Source organism: Aphelocoma coerulescens, chromosome 2 (assembly GCF_041296385.1).
Source record: "Aphelocoma coerulescens isolate FSJ_1873_10779 chromosome 2, UR_Acoe_1.0, whole genome shotgun sequence".
Classification (NCBI taxonomy): Eukaryota; Metazoa; Chordata; class Aves; order Passeriformes; family Corvidae; genus Aphelocoma; species Aphelocoma coerulescens.
In genome coordinates this window covers 116,011,609-116,037,741 of record NC_091015.1, presented here as the reverse complement: position 1 = coordinate 116,037,741, position 26,133 = coordinate 116,011,609, and the positions used below count along the sequence as shown (strand labels likewise).

General features: G+C 38.6%; 2 protein-coding genes across 6 annotated transcripts in view; one reads left to right on the top strand and one right to left on the bottom strand.

Moving 5' to 3' along the window:
- Positions 1-225, top strand: part of ARHGAP28 (Rho GTPase activating protein 28) — a 72,174-nt gene extending 71,949 nt beyond the window's left edge. For both annotated transcript variants that reach the window (XM_069004478.1, XM_069004477.1), the window contains exon 15: positions 50-225. In XM_069004478.1, coding sequence (XP_068860579.1) covers positions 50-141 — 92 coding nt within the window. In that variant the 3' untranslated portion in view covers positions 142-225. The remainder of the gene's footprint in view (positions 1-49) is intronic.
- Positions 226-3,771: 3,546 nt separating this feature from the next.
- The window catches only part of LAMA1 (laminin subunit alpha 1), a 103,229-nt gene continuing 80,867 nt past the window's right edge, over positions 3,772-26,133 (bottom strand). For 3 of the 4 annotated variants that reach the window (XM_069004472.1, XM_069004475.1, XM_069004476.1), the window contains exons 43-63: positions 25,414-25,596; positions 24,965-25,119; positions 22,963-23,106; positions 22,042-22,175; positions 21,734-21,884; positions 21,075-21,199; positions 19,639-19,789; positions 18,340-18,484; positions 17,596-17,737; positions 16,348-16,462; positions 15,996-16,166; positions 15,416-15,567; positions 14,742-14,927; positions 14,114-14,276; positions 12,873-12,985; positions 11,610-11,799; positions 9,498-9,656; positions 8,206-8,359; positions 7,480-7,613; positions 6,197-6,419; positions 3,772-5,717 (exon numbers count right to left, since the gene is read on the bottom strand). In XM_069004472.1, coding sequence (XP_068860573.1) covers positions 5,557-5,717; positions 6,197-6,419; positions 7,480-7,613; positions 8,206-8,359; positions 9,498-9,656; positions 11,610-11,799; positions 12,873-12,985; positions 14,114-14,276; positions 14,742-14,927; positions 15,416-15,567; positions 15,996-16,166; positions 16,348-16,462; positions 17,596-17,737; positions 18,340-18,484; positions 19,639-19,789; positions 21,075-21,199; positions 21,734-21,884; positions 22,042-22,175; positions 22,963-23,106; positions 24,965-25,119; positions 25,414-25,596 — 3,251 coding nt within the window. In that variant the 3' untranslated portion in view covers positions 3,772-5,556. Of the gene's footprint in view, positions 5,718-6,196; positions 6,420-7,479; positions 7,614-8,205; positions 8,360-9,497; positions 9,657-11,609; positions 11,800-12,872; positions 12,986-14,113; positions 14,277-14,741; positions 14,928-15,415; positions 15,568-15,995; positions 16,167-16,347; positions 16,463-17,595; positions 17,738-18,339; positions 18,485-19,638; positions 19,790-21,074; positions 21,200-21,733; positions 21,885-22,041; positions 22,176-22,962; positions 23,107-24,964; positions 25,120-25,413; positions 25,597-26,133 lie in introns of those variants that run through there. The other variant, XR_011148349.1, reaches the window with a different exon arrangement.

Here is a 26,133-nt window from a genome sequence, read left to right as displayed (position 1 = left end):
TATGTGCTCAGAACATGCTGTGATTCATGGCTGACAATTTCCTTTTCAGGTCAGCACTGTTTGGATCCAGATGCATTCATGTTAGATGTCTACCGTGCAAATCCTCAGGCAGAATGGGTGATAAAACCAAAAGCCAGCTGAAGCAGAAGGCAGCAGTATACTGGACTAAAGCCAAATGGACAAGAGTGATGCCTGTCATTTTAAGCAGCTCTTGCAGAGACGAAACAAAATGGTAGCTACAGGACATCATTCCTTCCTACTGTACTGTCCAGCTGATGGTCAGCACACACAGTACTTTTGGTATTCCAGCTTCTGAACCATCAGAGAAATACCACATTTGTTATGTTTTCACATGGATTACACTGGTGCCAGTTGGCCCAGGAGGTGAGGAGGGCAGACCAAGGTACGGTGCACAGAAAACAACCTGTCGCATGAGTTGTTCGCTTCCTGACCTGGTGTCGGAACACAGATTTTTGGAAATAATGCAGTGGCATCAGATGAATGAAACACTACTGACCACAGCATAACACAGAAGCACGACAGAGACATTGGAGAAGAGAAGGCGTCTGTCAGGCACGGAAGGCAGGAGCTCAACATGCAGCAGTGCCAAGACAGCTGTGAAAAAACCAAACCTTTCTGCTGAAAGTAAACGCATACAGTGTGTGTTACTGCAATACCTGTCTCTCAGTCACTCCTCATGAGTACCTGATTATGGGGGAGGGAGGCAGGAGGAGGAACTATAGACAGCTGTACTGCTCAATGTATGTACCACTGTGTATCTCACTACCGTCTTCCAAAATTGTCTGTCTGGATCCCTTAGCTGTGTGCAATTGTAATGCCACGAACCATGCTCTCTTTCCTTCCCCTGTCACACAAGTTTCAGGAGACAAAGGCTGGGTGAGAAAGGCCATATGCCCCTAGCTCTGCCTTTTACTTGATACCCTCAGAATTATATCTGTGTAGTGCCAGACTATGAGATGTGTTAACAGTGCCACTTATAGTCATCATCTTTTTCGTTAAACATTATAGTTTCTAATTTGTAACCTAATTCTTTTTATTTTGTTTATTTTAGTTTTAATATGTAAGCAGTTTTTGTACTCTTCAGCTGCATCGACAAGAGAGATCTTTGTTCAGGTCTTGTATAATACAGCATGGAGAAGAAAAAGGGTTTCCAATGAGAAAAGGGATTTAATAATTTACACATTAGGTCTTTAAAACCATAGCCAAACTGGCCCAGTTGTGCTGGGGGTTTTACAAATACATAGCAAATTGGAGCTCACATGCAGTCCAAGAAACACACAAGCTGACAAGAGAATTGTGGGCTGCACCTGCATTGGGAATGTCAGATACGATGTCTGGTTTGGAGCTAGTCACAAGAGCAAGCAATGTTCTTCACTTGGTCATCTCACTTTGGGCTATGCTGAACTAGAGGTTTGTTGAGTCGGGAAATCACAAATCTCTGGAAAAGAGCCAAGTATTTTTTTCATCTGTGTCATATGCAGTAAGTGGAACCAATGCCTTCAACTGCACTGCAATGTCCCCATCATTAGATGATGTTGTACTATGAAACCACCCCCAGCCTGAGCAATGATTTCTGTTCCTGATCTGGACACAGGGATGAGGCAGAAGCTCTGTTTATCACATAGCGATATAGAAGCACTCTCAACCTAGTCATCCAGGAAAACATAAATTCTGCTGTCCTGCAGAGAAAGCCTGTAACCTGTGATGCTCTGCTGAAGCTGTGCAATGAGGATCTGAAACAGAAGCAGAGCTCTAAAATGTGTCAAGTTAACCATGTTCTCCAGTAGTTAACTTTCATTGTTAGTGGTCAGTGAAAGAAATCAACATTAAATCAGTGACTTGACCAGCAACAATAATGTCTACAGAGGGCAGATCCTGTCTTCTTTCTTATCTTCTTGATAAAAAATGATAAAAATTTAGCAACATTATCCCTTCATTTTCTTTAAAACAGTGACATTTTTAACTTTCTGGTTGGTTTGCTTGGTTTGGGGTTTTCTCGGGTTTTTTTGGTTTTGTTTCTCCTTTTTCTTCTTAACACTAAAGGAAACATAGTTGCAGCCAGGAGAAAAACAGGACAGTTGTATTATAAAATACACTCCTTATTTTGACAACTATTTATTTTAAGTATACAAGATATAGTAGATCTGTGACTTGTTTATAGGACTAAGCATAAACGTTTTGTCATGTGCTTTGCTCCCGATACCCTTCAGTTCCCTCTGTGGCAATGGACAGCTCTTTCCGCTTATGCTGCCCTTGTCTGTCAGCTGTAAAGCAGGACTAGTACTTTCCATATAAAGGAAACATGAGAATTAGTTGAGTTAAATTCTACTCTCAGATGCAGCCAAACAATTCCCAGAGCAGATCAGGAGTTATAAACATCCATCTGGGAAGAACAAACTCAGCAAAGGCTTTTTATGTGGAAAGTGCTTTGAATACAAAGAGAATCATATAAATACTAAGCATCATTGTATCTATAGCCAACTAAAAGGAGTTCTGTGACTATACAGAAAGCCTAAACATTAAGAAAATAATTTGAAATGTCATAGCAAATGAGCTAACTTCCAACAGTACTTCCAGAGAAATACATTGACCTCCTCCATCTTGCCCACTCTCTTCACTCTGTGTTCTCAATGGCTGTGCAAGGGAAAGGACACACTGTGTCCACACTGCAACTTGCTCAGCATGTTCTGGACCTCATCAATGTTATTTCTGAAATAGATCTCCCTGTGTTCCATATGGAATACAAGGGGGTTTGGAAGACTTTTACCACTTCACAGCTTAAGAAAGTCAAATATGATGTAATAAAACCCACCTTGTGAGCTCTTATTTTATGCTAAAACTGCCTACAACTATATTAGCTAACTATATTAGCAGATGAACCAGATTCTACATAGAGTGCCCAGACTATTACAGCATGGCCAAATACCTCCTGTGTCTGAAACAGAATGTTATAATTCTCTTTTGATACAACTGCCCCTAATGACCCATGTGTACTGTGGTTAATACTGTTCCACATTAAGTTGTTTTGTGTTGTTTTGGTACACTAACTTGATTTAATATGCAGCAGACAAATGGAACAAGCTGAATAGTATTTTGAGATATGAGGTCTCAACTTTAGATCTTGTATTTCAAGATGCTGGTGGAGGCATGGGGAATTTCATTCCTCCTAACAGAAGTTGAAGTCAAAACTAAGTTACAAGAGGATTGTCACCTAACAAAAAGTAACATATGTGGAAAGCTATTAATAAGAAAATGGTAGCAAGCAGGGAGACAATTCCAAAGATGCCTCAAGCATTTACATGCTCCATGGTTCCACAAGGACAGCATTTTGCATATCAACACAGAGAGAGAGAGTATTGTAAAAAGCAGGTGTTGCAAAACGGACTGGAATGCTTTAACCTGTAAATGCAGCTAATGTCATTAGAAAGTGTGTGTGTGTGCAAATGTGTCTGTGTCCATGTATAATATTAACTACCTCACTCTGCATTTTCCAGGAAAAATGTTTTGGCTTAGACGTTTACTACTTACTTACTATTATCAATTTCACATTAACACTGACATTAACACTGACAAAGTATTTCTTTTTGTATGAGGCAAGATTTGAAATTACAAAAAAAAATCTAGTAAAATACATATTTAGGGATATGGATGAAACTTAGTCCAAACTATGTTGCCTAAATTATGTTTGTAATGTGAACCCTGTGAGATTAGATGTTGGGGTTAATAGACAATGAATACAAACACACGGTGTTTCATTTTTATTTTTCAATGGGTTTCTATTAGTGTGTGTCTTCTCTGGAAAATAATACAATGCCACTAATCAAAGCAAAGTGTTTGTACGTACGTTTCCCTTACAGTCCTCATTATGTTACGTGTTTTGTTGAAGTACGCCAACATGTAAGTGTATTTGTACAGCAGAGTGTGTCCATTGTATTGTATCCATGTCAGAAATAAAAACAATATAACAAAGCCAGCTCTTCAGATCTAAACACATGTATTTTGGATAGAAGCAGGGGGCAGAGATTACAAAGAGCAGTGGTGTATCTGTTTCAAAAGCAACTGGGCTGTTACGGCCCTTGAACAGCTATACAGAGGACCATGTTCTGCCACCCTTGCTGAAGGGGAGGAGCTCTTTGCTCTGGGAGCTCTTCTCTTGGACTACCTCGATGCAATGTACAAAACACAGTGCTTGGAATCCTGCTTCATTGAAAGCAATGGCAAACTGCTTTGGAGTTTCATTTCAGCCAGTATTTTTTGAAATAGTACAAAATATATAGAGGAGAAACTAACTTTAGAACAAATTGTACAAATGCATAGTAAAAACCAAATAAAATTGGAAGGAGCAAACAAAAATACCGCTAGTTCACAGAGAAAAAAAAGAGGAGATGGAAGTGACTTGCAAAGAACTATCTTTATTACAGATGCATATTTAAAGTATGAGACACATTTGTCACTGCTCAATGATCTGGCCAGTTGATGAATGGATGTCCTTTCTTGATTCAGATTGAGCACACTTCCCCCAAACCTGGCTTAAGAGAACTACTGGAAGACTCATTTTAGAAACAGAGGCAGGCACGGTAAAAAAGAAAAAGAAAACTGCAGACTGGCCTCAAAAGTGCCTCCCTGTGTCCTATAAGAAATACTATTGTACAAAGAATGATGCATTTGTTTTCATTGCCAAAAGAGAGAGTTTTTCCCAAATAAGACCCAAATTGTTCCTTCAGCAACATATTATGCCTTCATAGGCCTCTCTGTGCCATAGATTCCATGAAAGCATAAACAGGAATATAATCCTTCTAGCCAATGTATCTGTAATGAGAATCAGAAGCACTGGATATTAAGCCAGAAGGAAAAGGAACTGGAGCTACCCTATGAAGTGTAACCAAGAAAATTCTATTCATTAAACTCTGAATCTGAGACTTTCAAAATTATGTCTTCAAAAAATTTAGTCAGTCTCCTGCTCCCTCTGCTGGACTGTATCCACTTATATTTCATAGAATCAGAGTCATATAATGGCCTGGATTGGAAGAAGCCTTAAAGATCATCTAGTTCCAACCTCCCTGAGGTGTGCATACTTGTAACTTCTTACCTTCAGGCTCTTTTTCTTCTAACTAAAATACACTGACAACTGAACTACATGAAATAATGCAGTTTATTGTAGTTTTATTATGTGGTCCAAAATTATTATGTTCTTATAAAACAGTCAACACACAATAAAATGAAATACTGTCAAGTAATCAAAAGAAAACATACCGTAAACACTGATTAATAAAAATTCCCGAAAGAAAAATACCCAATAAATGCCATTAAAATTGTTGTAGAGGTATTTCTTGTTTAAAACCATTTAGTTAAAATGCAGGCATAGAACTTCTGATTAAAAAAAATAAATGACCTGAGTTGGAAAACAACCAGAAAAATCAAAGAGGTGCAGGTTCTTACCAGTTCTTTTTTTCATTATGAAATTAGAATGCAAAATAACAGATCAACAACAACAAAAAAAAGCCCTCTCTCAGTCCAGACGGGCTTTGCTACAGTTCAGTGCTCAGCTCCAGGGCAGGAATGAGGAAACACTCCACGCAGGTCAAAAGCTCTGCTAAAGTCAAACAATTCTGTATGTTGGCCCTTAGTCAAAACAAGGTTCCTCAAACAGCCACGGAATGAGCTCTTGCTTGTGAGGCAGTTTTGCTTCACATCAGCTGAAAAACAAACACGAAATATGTAAAATCTATTTCCACCAAACTAAAAAAATACAAAAGATCCGGGTTATTAAACCTCTCCCCTCTCTGAAATGAGAGATAAAACCAACACCTGAGGAGCATCAAGTTCCATTCATGTTTGGATGAACTGTGACATCCCAACATGGTCAGTCACTGCTCCATTCAAGCATAAGCCCTGCACAGCATTAACTTGGCAGAGTTTGCAGAAATAGTTCTTCCCAGGGGACAATGGAAGATGAGAGGGAAAAACAGAGGAGATAGCCACTCTGCATGGGTGTTTTTGAAGTTAAAATAGAAACTATTTTTTAGCAGAATATGAAGCAACAGCTGATTCCCATTTCTTGGGAATTGCAGCCACAATTCCCATGGCAAACCAAAAGCAAGCACATGTTAAGCGTCACTCTTGTGAGAGTGAGCGCAGGAAGGACATAAGGGAAGGGAAATATTATTGTACCTACCAGGATAACCTCCAACATAAATGGGATTGTTCGTATCTGCAGATGTTGACTGGATGTAGGGATTATCAGTGTGAACCAAATTCCCATCAATTACCAGTGAAATGTGATGTTTGCTTTTGTTTGCTTGAAGCTTGTGCCATTTCCCATCACACAAGCTATTTGTGCCTCTTGGTACATATGTAGCTGTTATTCTGCCAGCTCCATTGTTGACGTGGAATAAAACCTGTACAAACAGCCAGATGCCAGTGAAGATCTAAGTAAGAGTACATGAACTAATCTGCCTAGATAAAAGCACAATCACTCTGGTGCAGAGATTTCCATTGTAAATGTTTGGCAATATGCAAGGTTGATGTTTACTTTGATGGATAGAGTAGATCCCTGTGAAAGTGGTTTTTAAAATCTAAAAGACTAAGATCTACCTGTGCAATGGTCCATTGATACACTTCACTAGGGATTTCAATGTTTCTTACAAATACAAATCAAGACGTTTTCACAGAACCTGAGACTTCAGAAATCTGAAAGAAGATTTACTGTATCTAACTGAATAGAAAGAAGAATGGAGTGAAAGCACTTGTCATTGCCAATAAATGTATTGATTTTTTTCATGCATTTACTTTTCAAAGCAGCTGACATTTCCTCAACTCTGTGGTGTATGTAAGTATTAACTGGGAAAGCATGTCCCACAGAAACATTGATATTTAACACTGTCTCAAGCTAGGAAGCTTTGAATAAAAAATGAGCTATTTCTGCAAAAACAAACACTTAAGAGCAATCAAGTGTATATTTTTTATGCAAGAGGTGACTGGAGAATTATGTGTATTGATTGTTAAAAGGTTTATGGAACATAATGGCCAGTAGAAGTAGAGAATGAGTTAATTGCTCATGAATATTGAAGAAGAGGCTACAAAACAGTGTGCATTGTATATGTAATATTTTTTTCAAGGACAAGGATAGCTTTATGGCAGAAAAAGTATTAAGCCATAAAAAAGATATATATTTGGTCTAACATACAAGGTATGTAGTACAGGAGGTTAGAGGAGCTGCACACTAACATAAATTACACTAATTAAAAACCCTAAGAGTTCCAGTTACTTCTGCTAATTGTGCTCGATCGTATGATGGCAATGAGAAACCTTGAGACTGAAAGTCTGTCCCATATTCATTCTGTGGGAAGTTGCCTCCATTACACTTGACTGGTGTGTATTTCATGCACCCCAAGAGTTTTAGCCTCCCAGTTTCAAACAAGCCTTGTGAAATGAGTGTGCCTGCACAGGGCAGCCTACCTTGCCATGTACAATCTCCAGTCCAATGGCGTCAACCTTGGCACTGCTGACCCCGAGAAGAACCCCGTGCGCCGCTGTCGTGCGGAACTCCAGGGTGATGTTCACGTCAGACCGCACTTTGTAGCCTTCTCTGACTGAAAAGAAGTTAAAAGTCTCTAGCAGAAAACTTGGAACCCACAGAACAAAGTAAAATATATACATCATTAAAAGGTCTAAAAGGCTTGTTAATTATGCTGCTGGAATATGACTTTGCAGAACCTCTGGAAAATAAGTTTTCTAAAGTCATAATTCCCATTTTGGACAGGAAAAGAAAAATTCCCAAATAAGTTTTTCTTCATTAATTCAGATTTAATCCATTCTATCTCATTTGTAAGAAACAGTAAAGGACACAAATGTCATCCTTCATGTTACTTCAAAAGTATTTTGTTTTCATATTCTTTAACAGACCTTAACATCATGAACATGCATATTCTTAGCTGAAGAAAGATGTAGTTTGTTTCTTTCCCAGTGCTAAAATCATTAGCTCTTTTATTTGTGCAAGATAGCCCTTTGCAGAAATGACCACTTTTGGATGTATGGAGTAAAGGGACTCAGATATCCATATGTAGGGCATGCACTCACTGTGTGAGGAATCTGTTAATTACACACAGTTCCAGTAAAGCCTAAAAGGAGTGTTTCCATTAATGTTAATTCAGTAATGTACTGTGTTCATCTAACGACACTTACCAAGGGCAGCAAAGCCACTTCCATCAAAGAAAGTACCATCCTGCACCATTTCATAGCATTTATTCACAGCAAAGATGGAGACAGGACTCTCCTTGTCCACTTGTTTGCTATTAATTGTCATGCTACCAATGCAGGCAGGAATACTGTGAGTAACCTGAGCATATGGAAATATAGACATAATGTTTAGTAAAAACTGCTGCAATGCTCTCTTAGTGATGATAACCTGATGTTATTGTAGATGAAATATTATCTGAACAAAACACAGCAGAATCTAAAATATTTACACAATTAAATTTATATTATTACATATAACTCTGTAAGGTACATAATGTCTTAGAGTCAAAAGCAAATAGTTTAGCAGCAGAGTATACACAGTCTGTAATATACAGAAAGAACTGTATTTGTATTTGCCTGACTGTGAGCAGGGATACGCCCAACAGTAAAAGCATTCCAAACATGCTTCAGCAAATTAATGAGTAAATCAGGATTTTGTATGACATTTTGCAAGTGCTCTTCATCAAAAAGATTCATCTGAATCACTCCAGAGTGTGATTGGACACTGGAACAGGTTCCCCAGGGAAGTGCACCAGCCTGACAGACTTCAAGAAGCATTTGGACAGTGCTCTCAGGCACATGATGTGATTCTTGGGGTGTCCTGTGCAGGGCCAGGAGTTGGACTTTGAGGATCCTTGAGGATCCCTTCCAACTCAGGATATTCTACAATTCTATGAGAAACATTATCATCATCACTGGAATCCTCACTGATATAACGGGCTGCACAAGGAAGAAGGTGACAAAAACCTACCCTCTAAAAGCGTGCATTAAAATATGCTTTAATCTAAAGACAGGTAAACCCAGTCTTTCAGAGATATTTAAGGCACCTAATTTCTGTTTGAATGCAATAGGACTCGGATACCAAAATTAATATATAAGTATTACATATATGTAAGTACTACATATCTGAGATTGTAGGTCATGTTTTTACCTTATACTGTGAAAGACAGGAATTTATATTCTTTATCCATTTTTAACAGAGAAACAGAATGAAAAAAAGTTCTGTTAAGGGCTATTACTAACACACAAGGATACAAGCTGTTGCTAGAGTCATTAAGCCATAGAAAGCTAGAAAGATTTATCTGGTAAAGGGTCATTACTTTCCTTGTTGCTTCTTTCCCTAAGTACTTCTTTTTAGCCTGTCAGAGACAGGATGCTGAATTAGACGGATTTGCTGCACTAAGCTCATTTTAGTCTTGCAAAATGCCAGAGACATCCCCCCACCCAAACCTTCTTACATTCCCAAGATTCTTTGGCACGTAGTCTAAGGGGAGTCCTCCCACATAGAGCTTTCCTTCCACATCCAAGGTGCTACCATCTCCCAGAGCATTGACTGCTACCAATTCCTGTCCATCCACAATGATTGTGCCTTTTCTTTTAACATATTCTGTCTTCACCTGGAAAAAAGGAAAGCATGTGAACATAGATGAGTAAGCTAAATTGGTTACCTAGTCATCATTTGCCACAGGAATAAGCAAGACAATTGTTTAGTGGTTGAATTGCTATGGTATTCTGTTCTCAGGCACCCTCTTGAAATTCTTCCTGAGGCTGACACCATTTCTGAATGCAACTAAGCAGTTAAACAGCTTCCTTGCCTTCCCAAGGGCTCACAGTGATTTCATATCGTCCTGCCTAAGGCTTTCAGTGTTTTATCATTTCTTTAAATCACCAGTTTGTTGCCTTAGGATATGAGTACATCACTGAATTTGGAGAAGGGTGTTCTGTGCTGGTCTCCTGCAATTATTGTGCTGCCCAACAGCTGAGCCATCTCAGCTCTCTGAAGTGCACATTCCTATGCTGTCATTTTATGATGGCCAGTGCTACATTTGCTATAACCAAAAAGCTGCCCAGTTCTGCCCATCTTGTTCGCTCATGTCCCTATGCTCTTCTTGCCCTAAAACAATTACTTACATGTGGCTGAGGGAACTCAGCTAGCCATTTATCCTTCTCTATTTACTTTTAGCCCCACTCAGAATCATGACAAGGTTCAACATGAAGTTTCAAGAACATTGGGCTGGTAAGAGGATAAAGGGGTAAAGCAGGATGGTATGAGCAGAGGGCAGAGAATGAAAAGAAGTAGTGCTTCTTTCAGTAGCAATGTGTATTAGTTTACATTGATTGCAGAGGGACTGCAATGATCACCCCCAGCTGGGAAGTGGTGTGACTCAGCCTTAACCTCTGAAGAAAGCTGAAGCTCCTGCTTTTATGTCCTGGGTAGTCATAGGTCAGCTCTTGTACGGAATGTGCTCATCTCTTAAAATGTGGATAGTGTCCGTGTGAGTTTTATGTGAGTAAATGTAATTTTAAACATGCAGCTGTAAGTCCTGGAGCATTCTTCCTTTCAGGGTAGGCAGCAGAGCTTGACTGTGATATCTGACAGAAGTTCACATTTGCTTTCTTCATGCTAGTTTTTGCTGGTTTTTCTTCTGCTGATTATTTATAAAAAAACAAAAGAACTCTGCTGCTTCCCAAGGCACCTAGGAAAGCTGGCAGCATTGTGTCATCAATCACTTTGTCCCACAGAAGCCACTTCCTAGAGTTAAGGTTTCACATATGGATAAGGGATAGGAAGCATAGCAGGATGAATATTGTCATCCTCACCTGCCTTTAGGAAAAGTGTTGTCCTCAGAGTTACTTCTAAAACTCCTCTGAACATCACAGTCACTTCTCACAAAGAAAGCCAGAGCCAGTAACAGGTGGACTGCTCAGAGGAACCAGGACAATAGAGACTGATGCAATCTTTGTGCAGAAGGCCCTGAATGCTATGTGACACCTCCAAGCTGTAGACATAGTTTCTTCTCAAACTCTACTTAAGACAAGTCCTCCCCCTGCCTCCATTCATTTAAAATGTTCCCCTTTCTCATCTTGCCTCAACCAAGGAAAGGAAAGACAGTGCTTCCCTGTTGTCACTAGCTGCTGTGACATGGTCAGGTAATAAGTGGGAGAAAAGAGAAACTGCACCCACAAATCTCTGTCACCCTGTCACACACTGAAGTGCAGGTCTTTGGTGACATAATGCATTGAAAGCTCTCTGTGGAAAACGTCAGATTTTTTACACCTCTCTGTTAGGTCCTTCTCTGTTGAAGATGACCATTACTTCACAATTGGTGAACTATTTAATTCCTAAATAGTTTGAGATACTTACAGTAGTTGGAAGATGGATTTGATGTACAATTAATGACAATTCTAAAAGGAAATTATTATCAAATAAAAGTTTTCTGAATGACTTCATGATTGGATTAGAACCAGTTTGCTTTTGCAACACAGAAAGCATACAGATAAGGCAGGCAAAACCCATACCAGTACCTCCAGGGAAGAAAAAATGGAGCACAAGATTGGCGACCACCTACCGTATGCCATTTTCCATCACTGACAACAGCAGGGTGAAGAGCTACCGCCTTTCCTTTGCCTAAATCAAATGAGAAATGGAGCCTTCCCCCATAAAGCTGTAGGGCTGCATAATCAACCTGGTTTTGGTGAGCCATGTAGTAAATCAGGCCACTGGAGGCAAAGGTTCTGAGATTCAGCTGGACGGAAAGTCTAGACAATAAAAATTCAGTGTTACTGAAAGGTATTTCTTCTGCAGTGATGAAAAGCTTTTCTGGACACAGAGAACAGCCTGAACCAATTTATTATTATGAAAGGAGATTTATTATTACAAAGGCTAGAAAAGTAGAATTTGGGTTGATTCTAAGAAAGCGTGACTTATAATGTATTTAATAATGGAAATCAGTGCTGTACCTGTCAGAAATAGAAAAGGTGCTTGTCAAAAAGTGAGATGAACTTTAAGAGGGACAGGCTCAGCTGTTTGTGACTGCAGGATTGCCTGTTGCCCCAAGAAAGGACCCCATTCCTGGATAACTTTATGGCATCCATTACTATTAGCCAAGCTTGCTAGGAAATAATGGCCACACTGAGAACAGAGGGAGGCTTAAAAGGTAGAGGAGATGAATGAGCCATTTATTATGAAGACAACAGGTTCAGACTACATGGCATCAATCCTCTGCAATGTCCTTTGCTCAGTAGCTGTAACAGAGAACGGCTAAAAGGAAAACCCACTCTTTTCTCTATGCCTGCAGAGACTTTCTGAGTTGCAAGAAGCAATTACAAGTGACTTGCAGGCTGTGTGCTGGCAACCTTGTTGGGAGCCTCTCAAACAAGTAAAAGAGGCAGAGAGGCTATCACACATTAAGTCTCAACAAAATGATTTTTCTCAGTAGTCTTGTCTCCTTCAAGTACACCTTCAAATATGGAAGATGCACTTGCAGAAAATAGAGAGGAGAGGGTGAGATGTTATCTGCCTTAGACAAAGGAATAGGGACCAGATGTGAGCTCAGTATGTGGTAAAAAGAAATCAAAGTACTTACAGAAGGTACAGTGAGACTCTTAAATCTGAGAGAAAGAAATTGCCGAACTCTGATGACGAGTTACTGAACTTGTGATCACTAACCTGGGATATGACACTTTCTTCCATGAGGAGCCCACAGAAACCTGAAGTGAGGGCCATGTTCAAAGCTGGCAATGCAGTGATCAATCATGAAAACCATCACTGCCCTTCTTGTAGCTCAATACAAAATAACAGTGTGTGCATGTGTAATTCAGGATATACTCACTTCTTCCTGACAGCAGACTGATCGAAGAGCAGGGTCAAATGGCTGCCTTTGGCAAGTCCAAACTGATGAGCACCTTGGACATGATCAGGCAGCTCATCTTTTGCACAAACTACCTGTTAATGAAATGACTTTACCAACAAGAACAGTATCAGGTGCTGCCCAGCAACTGTTGAATGACAGCATGCCTGCATAGAGCTTTGTAGAAAGCAAAATTGAGCTGCAAGATAACCACAAAGTATACAGCAAAACATCAATTAACTAAACTCACAAGCATTCCAACCTATATTCAGGCTCAAAAAGAACAAGATCTAATGATTAAGCTATGTCTTGTAGACAGCACCAGCCTTTTCTACTGAGAAACGTTTGTAGTTTGAGATATATTCACTATTTTTCTTAATTGATAGCTCTTTTGATAACTAATGCTGGAAGTACAATTTCAGTGTGAAAATCTTATAGATTTCGTAGGAATATTTTCCCATTTTGTGAGGACACACATTTTTGTTATGATTTGGAGTATGGAAAGCTGAGTAACAGAGTATGAGTCAAAGCTATACTTTAGCTCTAAAAAGGACAACTTATTTCTTTTTATAGTCACAGTTGTATGTATGAAACCTTGCTTTTTTATAAAATCAAATGTATAAAATCTTTCTTTCTGTTGCCACAGGAAAATGGTTTCAGGATGCTTTGGAAACCCTTCATTATAAAGATATGAAGCTGCAGGAGGAGAGAAGTAATGCTGCCTTCTCTCGTGGTAACAGGGACTGCGTGAGAGGAAACAGGTGCCGTGCAAGCTGCATTCAGACACCGTGTGTCTCTCGAGTGGTTTGTGCCTCCTCTTTGACACAGAGCAGAGACTGCATGTGTGTGACCAGGAAAATGTGAATGCAGAGCTGCACAGCTAATGCAAATCTCAGCACAGTCCCTTTGGCAGGAATACACTAAAGATAATAGTTACTGTCAAGTCCTTCTGTTGGGAGATTATCATTCCACTTTTTCTTTTCTTTTTTTCTGTTGCTGCTGCCTGAAGAGTGATAAACCTAACTACATTTCCATTGCAAATGGTCAACAGTCTGCTACAAAGGTTAGTATCTGCTTTTCTGTAGAAAATAATAATTTCAAATATACATCCATTGAGCCATTCCATACCACAGAGGAAGCAAACATACACAGTCCATAATTTGATAATTCTCCACAAAGAAAGGACAAAAGAGGCAGCAATAAAACCTTGCTGCAATACATACTTTTTTTGTATCTGTGAGAGGTCTCAGGGGAACTGGTAAAGCCTGAAGTTCAGGTTGAATTGCAGTGCCTGATGGCTGTACAGCTGGTTTATGCTTCTCTGACAGGAAGCAGCTGTCCATATCCACGTGTTCGTACTTCATGGAAGTGGTGAAATATAAAAGCCTGTGATTTTTTTTAGAAAATACATTTTAAGAAGTGCATTTCTACTTATTTCCCAAGCAGAAGGAGAGTATTTTTCAAGGTCTTTCAGTAGTAACAGCAGAAAAGGAAAGAAGAGGCATCTGTGACAAACAGATTGAGAAGTGGCAAATAATCTGTCCACAGAACAATATGAATCTACAATATTTTTGGAAGGCCATTCTGTCTGTTACTACAGATGAAATTATAGTAGAGAAAGCTGTGTTTTGTGCAGCATCTCTATAAACATTAAAGACATTTTTAATGCTATTTAGAAATATAGCTGGTAATATCAATTTTCTGGCTGTTATAATATCCAGATCATGAGTATCATGCATATCTTATGTTAAAAATCAGGCAAATGGAAGTGTCATGCAAGAGATCACAAATTACACGTAACGATTACTACACACGGTTTTCCCAAACAAGGCAGTTACCCCTCTGACTTACTCCTTGTTAAAAATAAGGTTGCTGATACAGCCATGAAAGGAGCCAGCCAGTTTTAGTCCTAAGATGCCCTCTCCTGCTGGAATGCCACCGGCATAGAAGTTGGAAATATTAATGGGGCTCATTTCTGCTGCTGAACCAAGCCTCAGTTCTGCAGGTTTACTTTCATCCACCTGTACAGTTATGATCCTGAAAAAGATAAAGTAGGGAAAACATTCAACAAGGTCTTAGAGAGTCATTTTCAGATGAAAAGCATTCCTATCAGCCTCAAAATGGTCTCTTCTAATAAATAAAGATTCCATCACTTTGATAATCCTTTCAATATTTTAAAACTGGAAGTTCTTCTTTAGATGATTTTTAACATGCAAAGTGTTGTGAAATATCTTTCTAAATTATTTTGATACCTGTGTATCTTTTTGCTAATACTACTTAGTATGCTTGTACTCAAGTGCCCCAAGCTGTCTAGAGATTTTGAGAGCTTTTAGCTACACCTCTATCAGTGGCTGTATGCTCTATACAATTACCATGTAAATCAGAACATCTGCACTGACAGCAGAAAAACACAGCCCTGATTATCCCACCTAATAAGCTAGCAGAGGCAATTCCTCAGAGAGTGCAGTGAACTGACAACAACATACAATAATTAAACAGGTAGTACTCTTTGCAGTCACATGTACCTCTTATTCCGAATTAGGACGACAGAGTGTTCTTGTCCGTCACTGTATGTTCCATTAGCAGACTGAAGAACTACTTTCCTAGTACTTGCTCTATCTCCAGCATTAACATGCACTGCAAGATGACCATCAATCAGCATGATGGAAAAGAATGGCTGTAGATTTAATTAGAGGATTAATTTTTAACTATAGCTCAATTCTCAGACACTCATTTAGTGTTTAAAAAGAACACACATGGGAAAAATTTACCTCCAACCTTGTTGTAAACTTTTAAATGAAACTCAAAGACTAGTAGGAATTGTATTGGTACCTCTTAGAGTGCAAAGCCTTCTAACAGCAAACACAAAAGCTGGACATTTCTCTGGTCAAAATAACTCCAGTTGAAGTACATGTTTTTTTTACACACACACACACACACTCACTCACTAACACTCCTCTCTTAAGAGCAGGAAACAGTAACATTTTGTCTTTGGATTCTAGAAGTTCCAACTGTCTACCAGATACACAATAGCAACCTGACTTGATTTTACAAAATAAAAATGGCAAAAACTATCCCCCAGAAATCTTTTTTTTCAGTACTTGCCAAGTGTGCTTGTCTTCGTCGTCGCTTTTCCAGTCCCCTGCTGAGTCCAGCAAGGATGATGCCACTGCTGTTCTTTGTAGCAAAAGTTGCCATCAGTTCTGACTCTGGGCTTAAGGACTTAGGTACCAACTCAATATATCCATTGTTCATGATGCTGACACTGTGAATAGGCTATTTTATGAAGAACAGAAATAATTACTGTATTTAACCCTACATAGTGTACAGTAAGAAAAAAAAAAGCAAATATGGATTAGAATTTTTAGAGATAAATCCATTTCAACTCACTGTAAACACCATTATTCACTAGTTCATAAAAAGAAAGATCAGGTCACAAAACTTTAAAGTTTCCTACCTCCAATACACAGCCTTTTCTTACTCCATATGAATTTCTATGCAAGTCAAAGGTGGAACGAGATATTTCCAGATTCTTGATGCATCCCACATACATTCTACTATTAAGACCTTTCCTGAAACATAAAACAAGGCTTTCTTTCCAAGGAGTAGTACTTGGAATCTCTTGGGAGAAAAGATTAATTTCTCTTCAATAAGAAAGAGAGATCTGTTTTAAAGAATGCAGTCTGTCTGGTGTAAGTGAAAAGAGACGTGGTTTAAGTTTTACTCTCACATACTAAATCTGGTCTTAAAAATAGTCAAGAAAGTGTTTTGCCCAAATGAAAACACACAAGTGTGTAATGCTGTGTTGACAGGTCAAGTCTTTTCCCAAAACTTTAAGGTGAATCTTCAGCTGAAATAAAATAGATTGTGTGAAAGGGTAACTGTAGCTGTCTACTACACAGTATTTATTTTTCATTTTTCAAGTCTGAAGGATGCCTAATTTGGTTCCCGGTTTAAGGCTGAGAAATCTAAGGCTGTCCTGCCATAATCCCTTACAGGCTGGTATGCCAGCTAAGATTAACAAGTCTGCACTCTGTAATAACTGTGCAGAGACCAATAATGTACTAGAATTTACCTTATTGTCAAGAGCGTGCAGAAAGTTTAATTAGATTTTCTCTTGCCATATTTACCCTTTCACTGTGAAGCCAGAGGAAGAAATGTGACTTTGCAAGTTCAGTACGGATGTGCAATGCAAAAAACCCCATAAACTAGAGACATGCTATAAAATATGTATTTGCAATGTTTTCTGTTGATCTGTTCACAGTTGTTTCTCCTCTGCTCCAAGTTACTGAATTACAGGAATTCTAAAGTAGAACTTTCATCCTTAAGGATGGTTTTGCCCAAAAATTCCATCTGGAAAACGCAAGGCTCACACAGGTAGAGATTAAAGGAGCATCATTGCAGACAGCAGTGGTGAATGCTTGCCCCAAAGAGCAGTGTGGGGCTGCTGTGGCAGCTGCTGTGGTGGAAATCACCCTTGAAGGGGAGAAAAAAATATTTCTGATATGAACTGCAGCGTCAGACAGTGGAAAGCAAAATATCAGAGTTTGAAGTCTAAGGTCAGATAATTCTGTGGTATACATGGTCATAAACGAGACTTCAGAATTCACTGATTTTCTCTAATTTCAGTGGAGATAGAGTGTGTAAAGGTTTTTCCCTCACCTTACAAGAGTCTTAGCAAAGGTGCAAAAGTCAGACACTTTACCTCAGAGCCCTCGATCTTGGCAGCCCACCAATGAAGATTGGGTCCTTATCAGAGCGGTTCAGGTCTGAGGCAACTCCAGGAGATTCTCCTTGCTTCGTTTCTTTATAATTAAGGTTATATGCATCCATGACTGCCAAAATTCCTGCAAAGAAAAGAGAGTAAAGATCTGGAGAAGGACCCATTCTGCCCTTTTGGCAATCTTGTCCGTAATAAAGGAAAATGTAGTCATTGACTCAGATATGTGTGGACAATCTTCTTATTTTTAGAATGAGAAATTTATTGTACTTCCAGCTATTCTGTTAATCTCATTCATTCCTCTCTGCCAAAACCAAATCTGGAGTGGTCTACAGGAAAATAGATACATATTAGAATATGTTATAGCTATTAGCATGTATGCATTCTTGCCGAAACACAGGCCCCCACAAAACAGTTGTAATATTAAAATGCAGAAGAGAAACTGTGATCCCTTATCTAGAGACTTGGACAAAAACCTTGCAGTCTTTAAAGCCTGTTGGTATGTTTTCATCCAGCAGTTTCTACACTACCTGCTCTTTATGAGATGTGCTAAACCAAGCACAAGATTTACTCTTTAGTCCTTCTAAAAGCAAAGTACCATAGGTGGGGCTGCTAAAGAGACTCCATTGGAAGTGATCAGATTTGGTTGCAGTGATGTTCCCTGCAGCTATCTTAGATATTTGTATTTGTAAATGGGCTGACACCTGGATTTTTCAATCTGTAGCCTACCTTGCTTCTTATTCCGATTGAAGGAGATTTTATACCATGTTCCATTGTTGTAATGATTGTCAGTTGTAAGAGCAAGAGGTCCTGAACCAAGATCAACAGTCAGCCTCACTTTGCCATCAACAAGCTCAAGGGCCAAGAAATCTCTCTGAGAGGAAGAAAAAAAAAAAACCAAAACAAAAACAGTTACAAACAAACAACAGATTACATTCCTGGAAATAAAATCTTCCTACAGAATGCATCCCTGGCAGGTTTGGGCTATGTGTGGAAAAGATTTTGTAACTCTTGTACCTGGATGATTTATTAGGCCCAAGATGCTCATCTTCACTATATTTAGGAAAATTAAGTTACAAGTATCTCACAAGGATGTATTTTTGGTTTGTTTTCTTATTATTCTTACTTAAATGCATTGTAAAGTTTGATTACTCAGCAGAAGAAGGGTTAAATAACAAAGTCACATTTCCCTGTTTTTGGATGAAGTTGAAAGTAATTTGATTTGACACTTAGCATAATGATCAAACACTATGATGTTCTTTCTGCAAGAAGCAAAGGCCTTCCTCACACAGTAAAAAAGACTTTCTGAATTGCATTAAAGGTACCCCCTCTGAACTGTAAAGCTTAAATCAGATATTATTGTGCAGTGTATTCAGGCAGTGAGTACATAAAACAAATGAATAATGCAGTGACTCTGAAAGAATCTGTATCCAAACAAAGCTTTTCCTTCCATCAGGAGCAGAAAACCATCATCTAAGGATGCAGCAAACTGTATGACATGACAATGAAGGTCCGGTGATGGGTCTGCGTTATGTTGCTTTTGCAGCAGTTTAATTTGTTTCAGTTTACTGAATTCTCATCTTACAGATTTAATTCAATATGGTTTTCCATTATTATGTTGTCCTTCTGCAAGCTCAGTTCCAAAACAATTTTACATGCTGAAAAGGTTCTTTCAACTGAAACAACTAGTTTGTCATCCTTCCTGTTTCCTTTTCTATCCTTTAGTTAAGTAATCATTAATTTTAGTCTAAAATAATTAATTTTTATGCTAAAATGAAAATAAATTGTGAAGAATTCTTTTCATTGTTTAATTTTGCCCTTAGTTTAGGTGAATATTTGCTCTAATCAGTTGTCTCTAGAGTTCTTGTCTTTACTCCTTTGGCTTATGATACCAATCTTAGGTGAAGAACTACACAAAAGCAGTAATATGGTCTAATATAAGTAAGCTGAAAAATAAAGCAAGCAAGAAACCACCAAATGATCTAAACACAGTTTATGACAGTTTAGGAATCTGATCCATTTTCTTACAGTGCCATTTGAAGCAAGATACAGAAGAAGCCCATTTGGCGAAAAGGTGCTGAAAAATACTATTATTTGAGTCACTGTTGAGCGGAGTGCCTTCTCCACAACTGAGTATCCACTGCCATCAAAATGGAACGAAGTGTCCTCATCCTGTGGGCTACAGAAGTAGAAAAGCAATATAAAAATGTTAAGTGAACACTTGTGTTTCCCCAGTAATTTTTATATACAATGTAAGAAAAGTTAGATCATAGAATCATAGAATGGTTTGGGTTGGGAGGGACCTTAAAGGCCATCTAGTTCTAAGCCTCCTGCCATGGGCAGGGACACCTTCCACTAGATCAGGTTGCTCAGAGCTCCATCCAACCTGGCCTTTAACACCTCCAGGAATGGGGCATCCACAACTTCTCTGGGCAGTATGTGCCAGTGTCTCACCACCCTCACAGTAAAGAGTTTCCTCCTAATATCTAATCTAAACCAACTCTCTTTCAGTTTGAATCCATTCCCTCTTGTCCTGTCACTCCATGCCCCTGTAAAAGGTCTCTCTCCAGCTTTCTGATAAGCTCCCCTCAGGTACTGCTCAGTCAGTGCAGCCCCCAGGCAGTAACTTAGAAAGCGTGGGAAAACACTTGAATCTTGATGTAATGAATAACTGAAGGATTCCAGCCAAAGGCTGCTTTCATTTTAGAACTTCACAACACATGATTTAGCCATGGGAAGGGATGCACACAAGATAAGTGTTCTTCCCTTATGCAAGAAAATAAAAGCCAAACGAAATGATTTCCTAATGGAAAAAATAATTGTTACAGCATACACCCTCTAAATTAAAACATGTCATCCATTTATCGAAATGCTCTACATAATTGCACTTACAATACATCTTCTAGTAGCCCCTTTCCCTGCAGTACAAGACTTGTAAAAATATTTCATACAATCAAGCAGCACCCTCTGCTGTTTCTACATGAAATATTCTGCAAAGGGAATATGGACAAGCGTATTTCTTTTCAATTCCTTAAACATAAAAACAGTGCAGTCTGCAAAAGTTACCAAGCTCAGTTGCAACACTTTGGCTATGGTTTCTTTTTATGAGACTGCTTTACACTGCTTCTTACCCTAGGAAAGAATAAATTTGTCTTAGGGAAAACTACTGGAAAGCAAAGATTCCAGAGTATTTTGGTTTACTGGTAGTCCCTACTTCCAGTGCACAAAATAGAGGGTAACAATAAAACTCCTCTGAGAAAGTGATTAAAAAAATTAGAATTCCATACAATGAAGTTATTTGACACCTCTGGCACACTCAGATTAATGTGCTCAGAACTGTAAGGTAATGATCAGTGAAACACTGCAACATCTGAGCTTGTTATTTTTAGCTGACACAAAAATATAGTATTACAAATGTAAATTATTCTAAAACTGTAAAAAAAATAGAGAGTGAGACAAAATACCTTCCAAAACAGCCATTGCACTTGCCCTCTCTTTCTATGTAGCTCCAGAGCCCAACAGATTTGCCATTCAGGGATGCCTCTCCTAAGCACCCTTTAAAATGGGTCACCTTAACAGCAGGTGATTTCTATAAGACAAGAAATACTTCATGAATGCAATTAATGTTAAGTACTCGGAAAATTATGCAGCACAATTTTTGCCTGGTTGTTTTCCTTGAACTTTAACTTTGTTAGATATAAATCATAATAAGAGAACAACATGTTTTAGCATAACTATGAACAATTATCATTCAAATAATAATAGATTAATACATAAAAAAAGTAAAATAACTATGTCCTTGACCTACTTACACATGTCATGGCATGAATAACAATTGCAAACTAAAAGAAGCCATAGAAGAAGCAAACAAAACCCAAATTCATTTTATAATGTCTATACCTGGTGCATGCACACACAGCCTGTCCTGGTTAAAACTTTATGCAAAAATTTCCAGGGAAAATTAACTTCAGGATACTAGAAGACCCTTACAGCATCTCTGCTTTATGCTCAGAGTACTTGGCACTTCTTGATGAAGTAACGAAATCATGAATTATTTCTAACACAGAAGTATTTCTCAAACATGTTCAAAACAATAAACAGAAGGCTGATCTCAGAATTTAACCTTGATTTGCCCTCCAAGTCCTCCAACAAACATTAGGGTGGACTTGTTAACATCCAATATGCTCGCTGTCCCCGGAGAGGTTCCAGATTTAGGTGAAGGCTTCTGATCCGAGTTCACTTCCTCTATGCTGAGTGTACCTGTTTTTCCAAACCTGCCAAATACAAACACTAATAAATAGTCTTAGAAATCATCAGGCTTAATCAACAAATACTATTGGCTTCTTTTTTTAAGGACACGAAAAATCTCATCACTGAAAAACTCAGTGGATGGTTTGTGTACAACACTTATGACATCCTTGTTTTAATTACCTGGTGGCATGTATTCTGTGCCATTTGTTGTTGTTGATTTGAAAATCAGGGTATTCCACTCTTGTTGAGCCAGAGCCCAAATCCCAAAGAAGAGCTACCTTACCACGTCGCATCTCCACTGCCAGGAAGTCTGTCTGAGAAACAGCAGAGCCTATTCTAATTCATGGCATCAAATGTGTATTTTCACCAGCAACACGGAGAATGTCTTCCCAGATTCATGTCCCTACATCCCATATTACAGGAGCTGACTTTAAGCAAAATCAGGCTTTTCACTCACTTCTAATGAAACAAAACTCCCTCAGGTTATATGCAAGTAGGTGAATATTTTCATTACATATATATAAACATGAGATGCACAGATACATAGATGTGTAGAAATATACACTCCTGAGTATATGTGAGATGACTTACCAGTCTGTCAAAAAGTACTATCACATGACAGCATGCCACAAGGAGCTAACAGCTGTGCATTTATTGGGATTACAGAAGGAATGAAGAGGAGAGCAATGTGACAGTGACCCATCCTGCTCCCTTTCAAGTGGGTGGATGCACTGTGCTCATGAGGGCCACCTTCAAGAAGTTTAGCTGTGCTACCAAGCAAATCATCTGATACACTCCAGCATGCCATATGAAAGGATCACAGAGAGTGTTACACTGATGTGATTAATGCACAACACAGCAAAAGGAAGGGGCAGTTTCATCACAGGGCCAAGAGGCAAAGGCTAAGGAATCTGGTCCTTTTATTCTCTACCTTTGAGAATCTCTGGAATCATCTAAGGCACAAAAATACTTCCATCCCTAGTGAACACATCTGTCTGCAAGGGGCCTCACTTGGTTACTTAGTTTGAAACCAAGTAAGAAAAAACCTATCTAAAACTTTTGACTGCCATCATTTTCAGTAAATGTACACCAGAAACTTACCTTTCCATTGCTACCCAAGTAGAAAAGGAGGTTATCTGGTTCAGCAGTTTTCACATTGAGTGTTAAGGTGTTGTAATTTGTAGATGAAATCTGGGGTTGGTAGGCACGAATGCAATCTCTGTCTGCTGATACTGCAACTTTAATCTGGGGGGAAAAGAAGCAAATGGAATCCAAACAAGTCTCAGTGTACACAGCACACATTTCTGAGTATGTAGTTAGCTTCTGACCGACAAATGCAAGCCTTTTGCTGAGATACTTTCATGCAATCTAAGTATTGCCACCTGGGTTAGATTTTTGCATTCTTGTAGGTTATCACTTGATAAAGAGATTCACAATAGAAAAGAATGAAATCTGTCTTAATACACTCACTTAATTAGGAGGTTTGAATTAGTAATTAAACTATTCAAATACATCAGACAATAACAATAAATCTTGGGTCAGAAGGCCATATATCAGTAAAAAGCCACGTCATAATATCAGAAAATAGAGATACAGAAATTCAAAATGTTTTTAAAATAAAGGAAACCATTTCTAGTCTCTGCTGAGAGAAATTTTTTTAAACAAATTAAGAAGGCAGACTGTTTGCAATAATTCTGATTATTTCAAAATTGTAGCAGTTTACACAATATTAAAAAATTAATTTGTGAATATACTGCAAGTTCAACTTTTTAAAAATTAAATAAATCATATTCCTGTTGTCATACTCCTAACTCCACTGACCACTTTTTAGTATACTGATAAAATATTGATCCAAGCTAAATGCAACCAAGCATCCAGCAGCTTGTTGGTATAATGACAGAAAATCCCTTTTAGCAAGAGAAAAGCCTTAATTCCATTAACTTCATGGGATATACCTGTAACTACTAAATGCATATAGCACATGTGTGTGTATGCATGCAACTGGACACAGATACATCAAGTTTCTCTTGTACAGTAAAAAATTACAAAAAAACCCCAACAAACAAACAAAAAACCAACAAAACAAAAAAAAACCAAGGAAAAATACAAACAAACAAAATCCCCAAACCAAAACAAACAAAAAAAGTGCCTAACCCCCACACACCCCCCAAAAAGAAAAAAACTCCTACAAATTGGACAAAGGGATTTTGCTAGTACTTCTTTTCACCTTGCCAGGAACCTCTGTGGCTTATGACACCTCAGAAAATACCATTCCCTTTTTTCATGCAGTGGACTCATTAAGTTTCAGTGGACTGTGACAGAGGAGCAATAACCATATAATTAAGAAGATTTGCAGAAAGAACTGAGTGCCTTCTGTTTTGTTAAACAAAACCTCCCTAAATCTTACAATAACATACCCACACTTAAGTCAACAGCATACCAAAAACTACTCATTGCAAAGCCATTTTCATGTTTCTCTCACAGTCTAATGGCATCCATAGTACAGTTGATTCACTTTTGCTGTCTTTAAGAGAGAAGCAGAGATTTGAAAACAAGTGTACTGTCTTAAAGCACTCTGGACGATCAGCTGCTTCTTGCAAAGAACATATGAACATGACGGGCCATAGATGGCAAATTTATTGATAGAATCAACACTATTGATAAAAAATTGTAGTGGTACTTGATGTTATATGTGGGCACCCCACATCAATCTCTAAATAACCTCAAAAATTAACATCTTGTACTAAAGAGAACAGCAGTGCCATCCCCCAACTTGTCTCTTTCTCATCAAAATCTCTCATGACTGCTTTCTGACATACTGTGTTTCATTATTTTTATAGGAAACAGGAGGAAATAGCAGATAAATTATTAGGTAGCTGTTCTGACAAACTCACAAATGCAGTAAGAAACCTGATGCTAAAACCTTAAAATGTACCAACAGCCCGGCCAGTATGCTTTTTAGCATCAGTCAGTGCTCTTTGGACTTCACTGAGACTCCACAACAACAGCCAGCTACTTTGAAAGTAAATTTTGGGCTCCTTATCTCAAAAAACCTCCCTGCTAAAAGTGAAAAGTCATTTAAGTCTGGGATGATGGAACTTACAGATGCTGCCTGCTTCCGGGCCTGGCTGATAAGTTCTTTAATTTCAGACAGGTTTCTGTTCAGGTTCTCCTCTAGCATTTTCAAAGGTTTGAGTCTATCCAATAAAAGACTTGCTTGTGCTTCAACTTCTTTAACTTGTTTTTCAGCTGTGAATGCTGTGAAAACATAAAAGAGATGTTGAGGCAGGGTGAAAGCAAAATGTACTGTTCATTGCTAAAATACCTAGTCAAGGCAGCCAGCTTCTGACCATTTTGGTTTCAGCAATTTTAAACATCCGTAAGGGATATACATCCCATGTGAATCCTCTATAGGTCTCTTAAAAAAAGTAAGCATATTTTTACTGAATTAGGAAGAAACTCTCAGCCCATCAGACTCATATGTAATGCCTGTTAAAATTGAGTATTAGTACTGCTTCTGCAAGGAGTGACATTTCTACAGAGCAAACTTACCAGCTTTTGATGAATCAGTTATGAGTTCACTTGTTTTCCTCAAAGTGTCGTTAACTTGGGACAACGTAGAGGATGTATTCATTAGCTTTTGACTGAAATCCCCAAACTGACTTAAATCCACCACAGAACTGGTGTTTGCAGACACAGCCAGCTCTTTCACTTCAAGCATGTATTTCCTGGTATCTGAAACACAATTCCCAGGTCAAAAAAATATTCAAAACTTGCATACATACTTGTGACTAGCCAAATGCCTGGGCTCCTAACAACAGCTACAAACATAGTCAAAATACTAGAAATGCTGTCAGTTACATTCCTCTCATAGTAAGAATTGTATTTTTGTTTGTTTGGGGAACTTGATTCTGCCTATCTCAACAGGAAGTTTGTATGAATACAGCAGGCTCATAGTGTTCAAGTTCCCTAAATGAGTGTTGGCACCCAGAGACACTCATCTGAGACTTAAGTTTTGAATCCTATACAAAGCTGGTGAGGCAGAAGGTCTATTCACCCTCTGTTTTGGGCTACAAGCACCAGTTTACTGAGTGCACCACTCCAAATCTCAGCCTGCCCCTTACACCTTCTGCCCACACTGGTGGGCAGATGCGCTGGCTGGCAAAAAAGGCCTCAGTTAGACCTTCAAGGATCCTTCTTCACCACCCTCTATACAGAGAGCAATGCCACCATGGATCTCTGACCAGAGGAAAGAAAAATAAAAGAGACAAG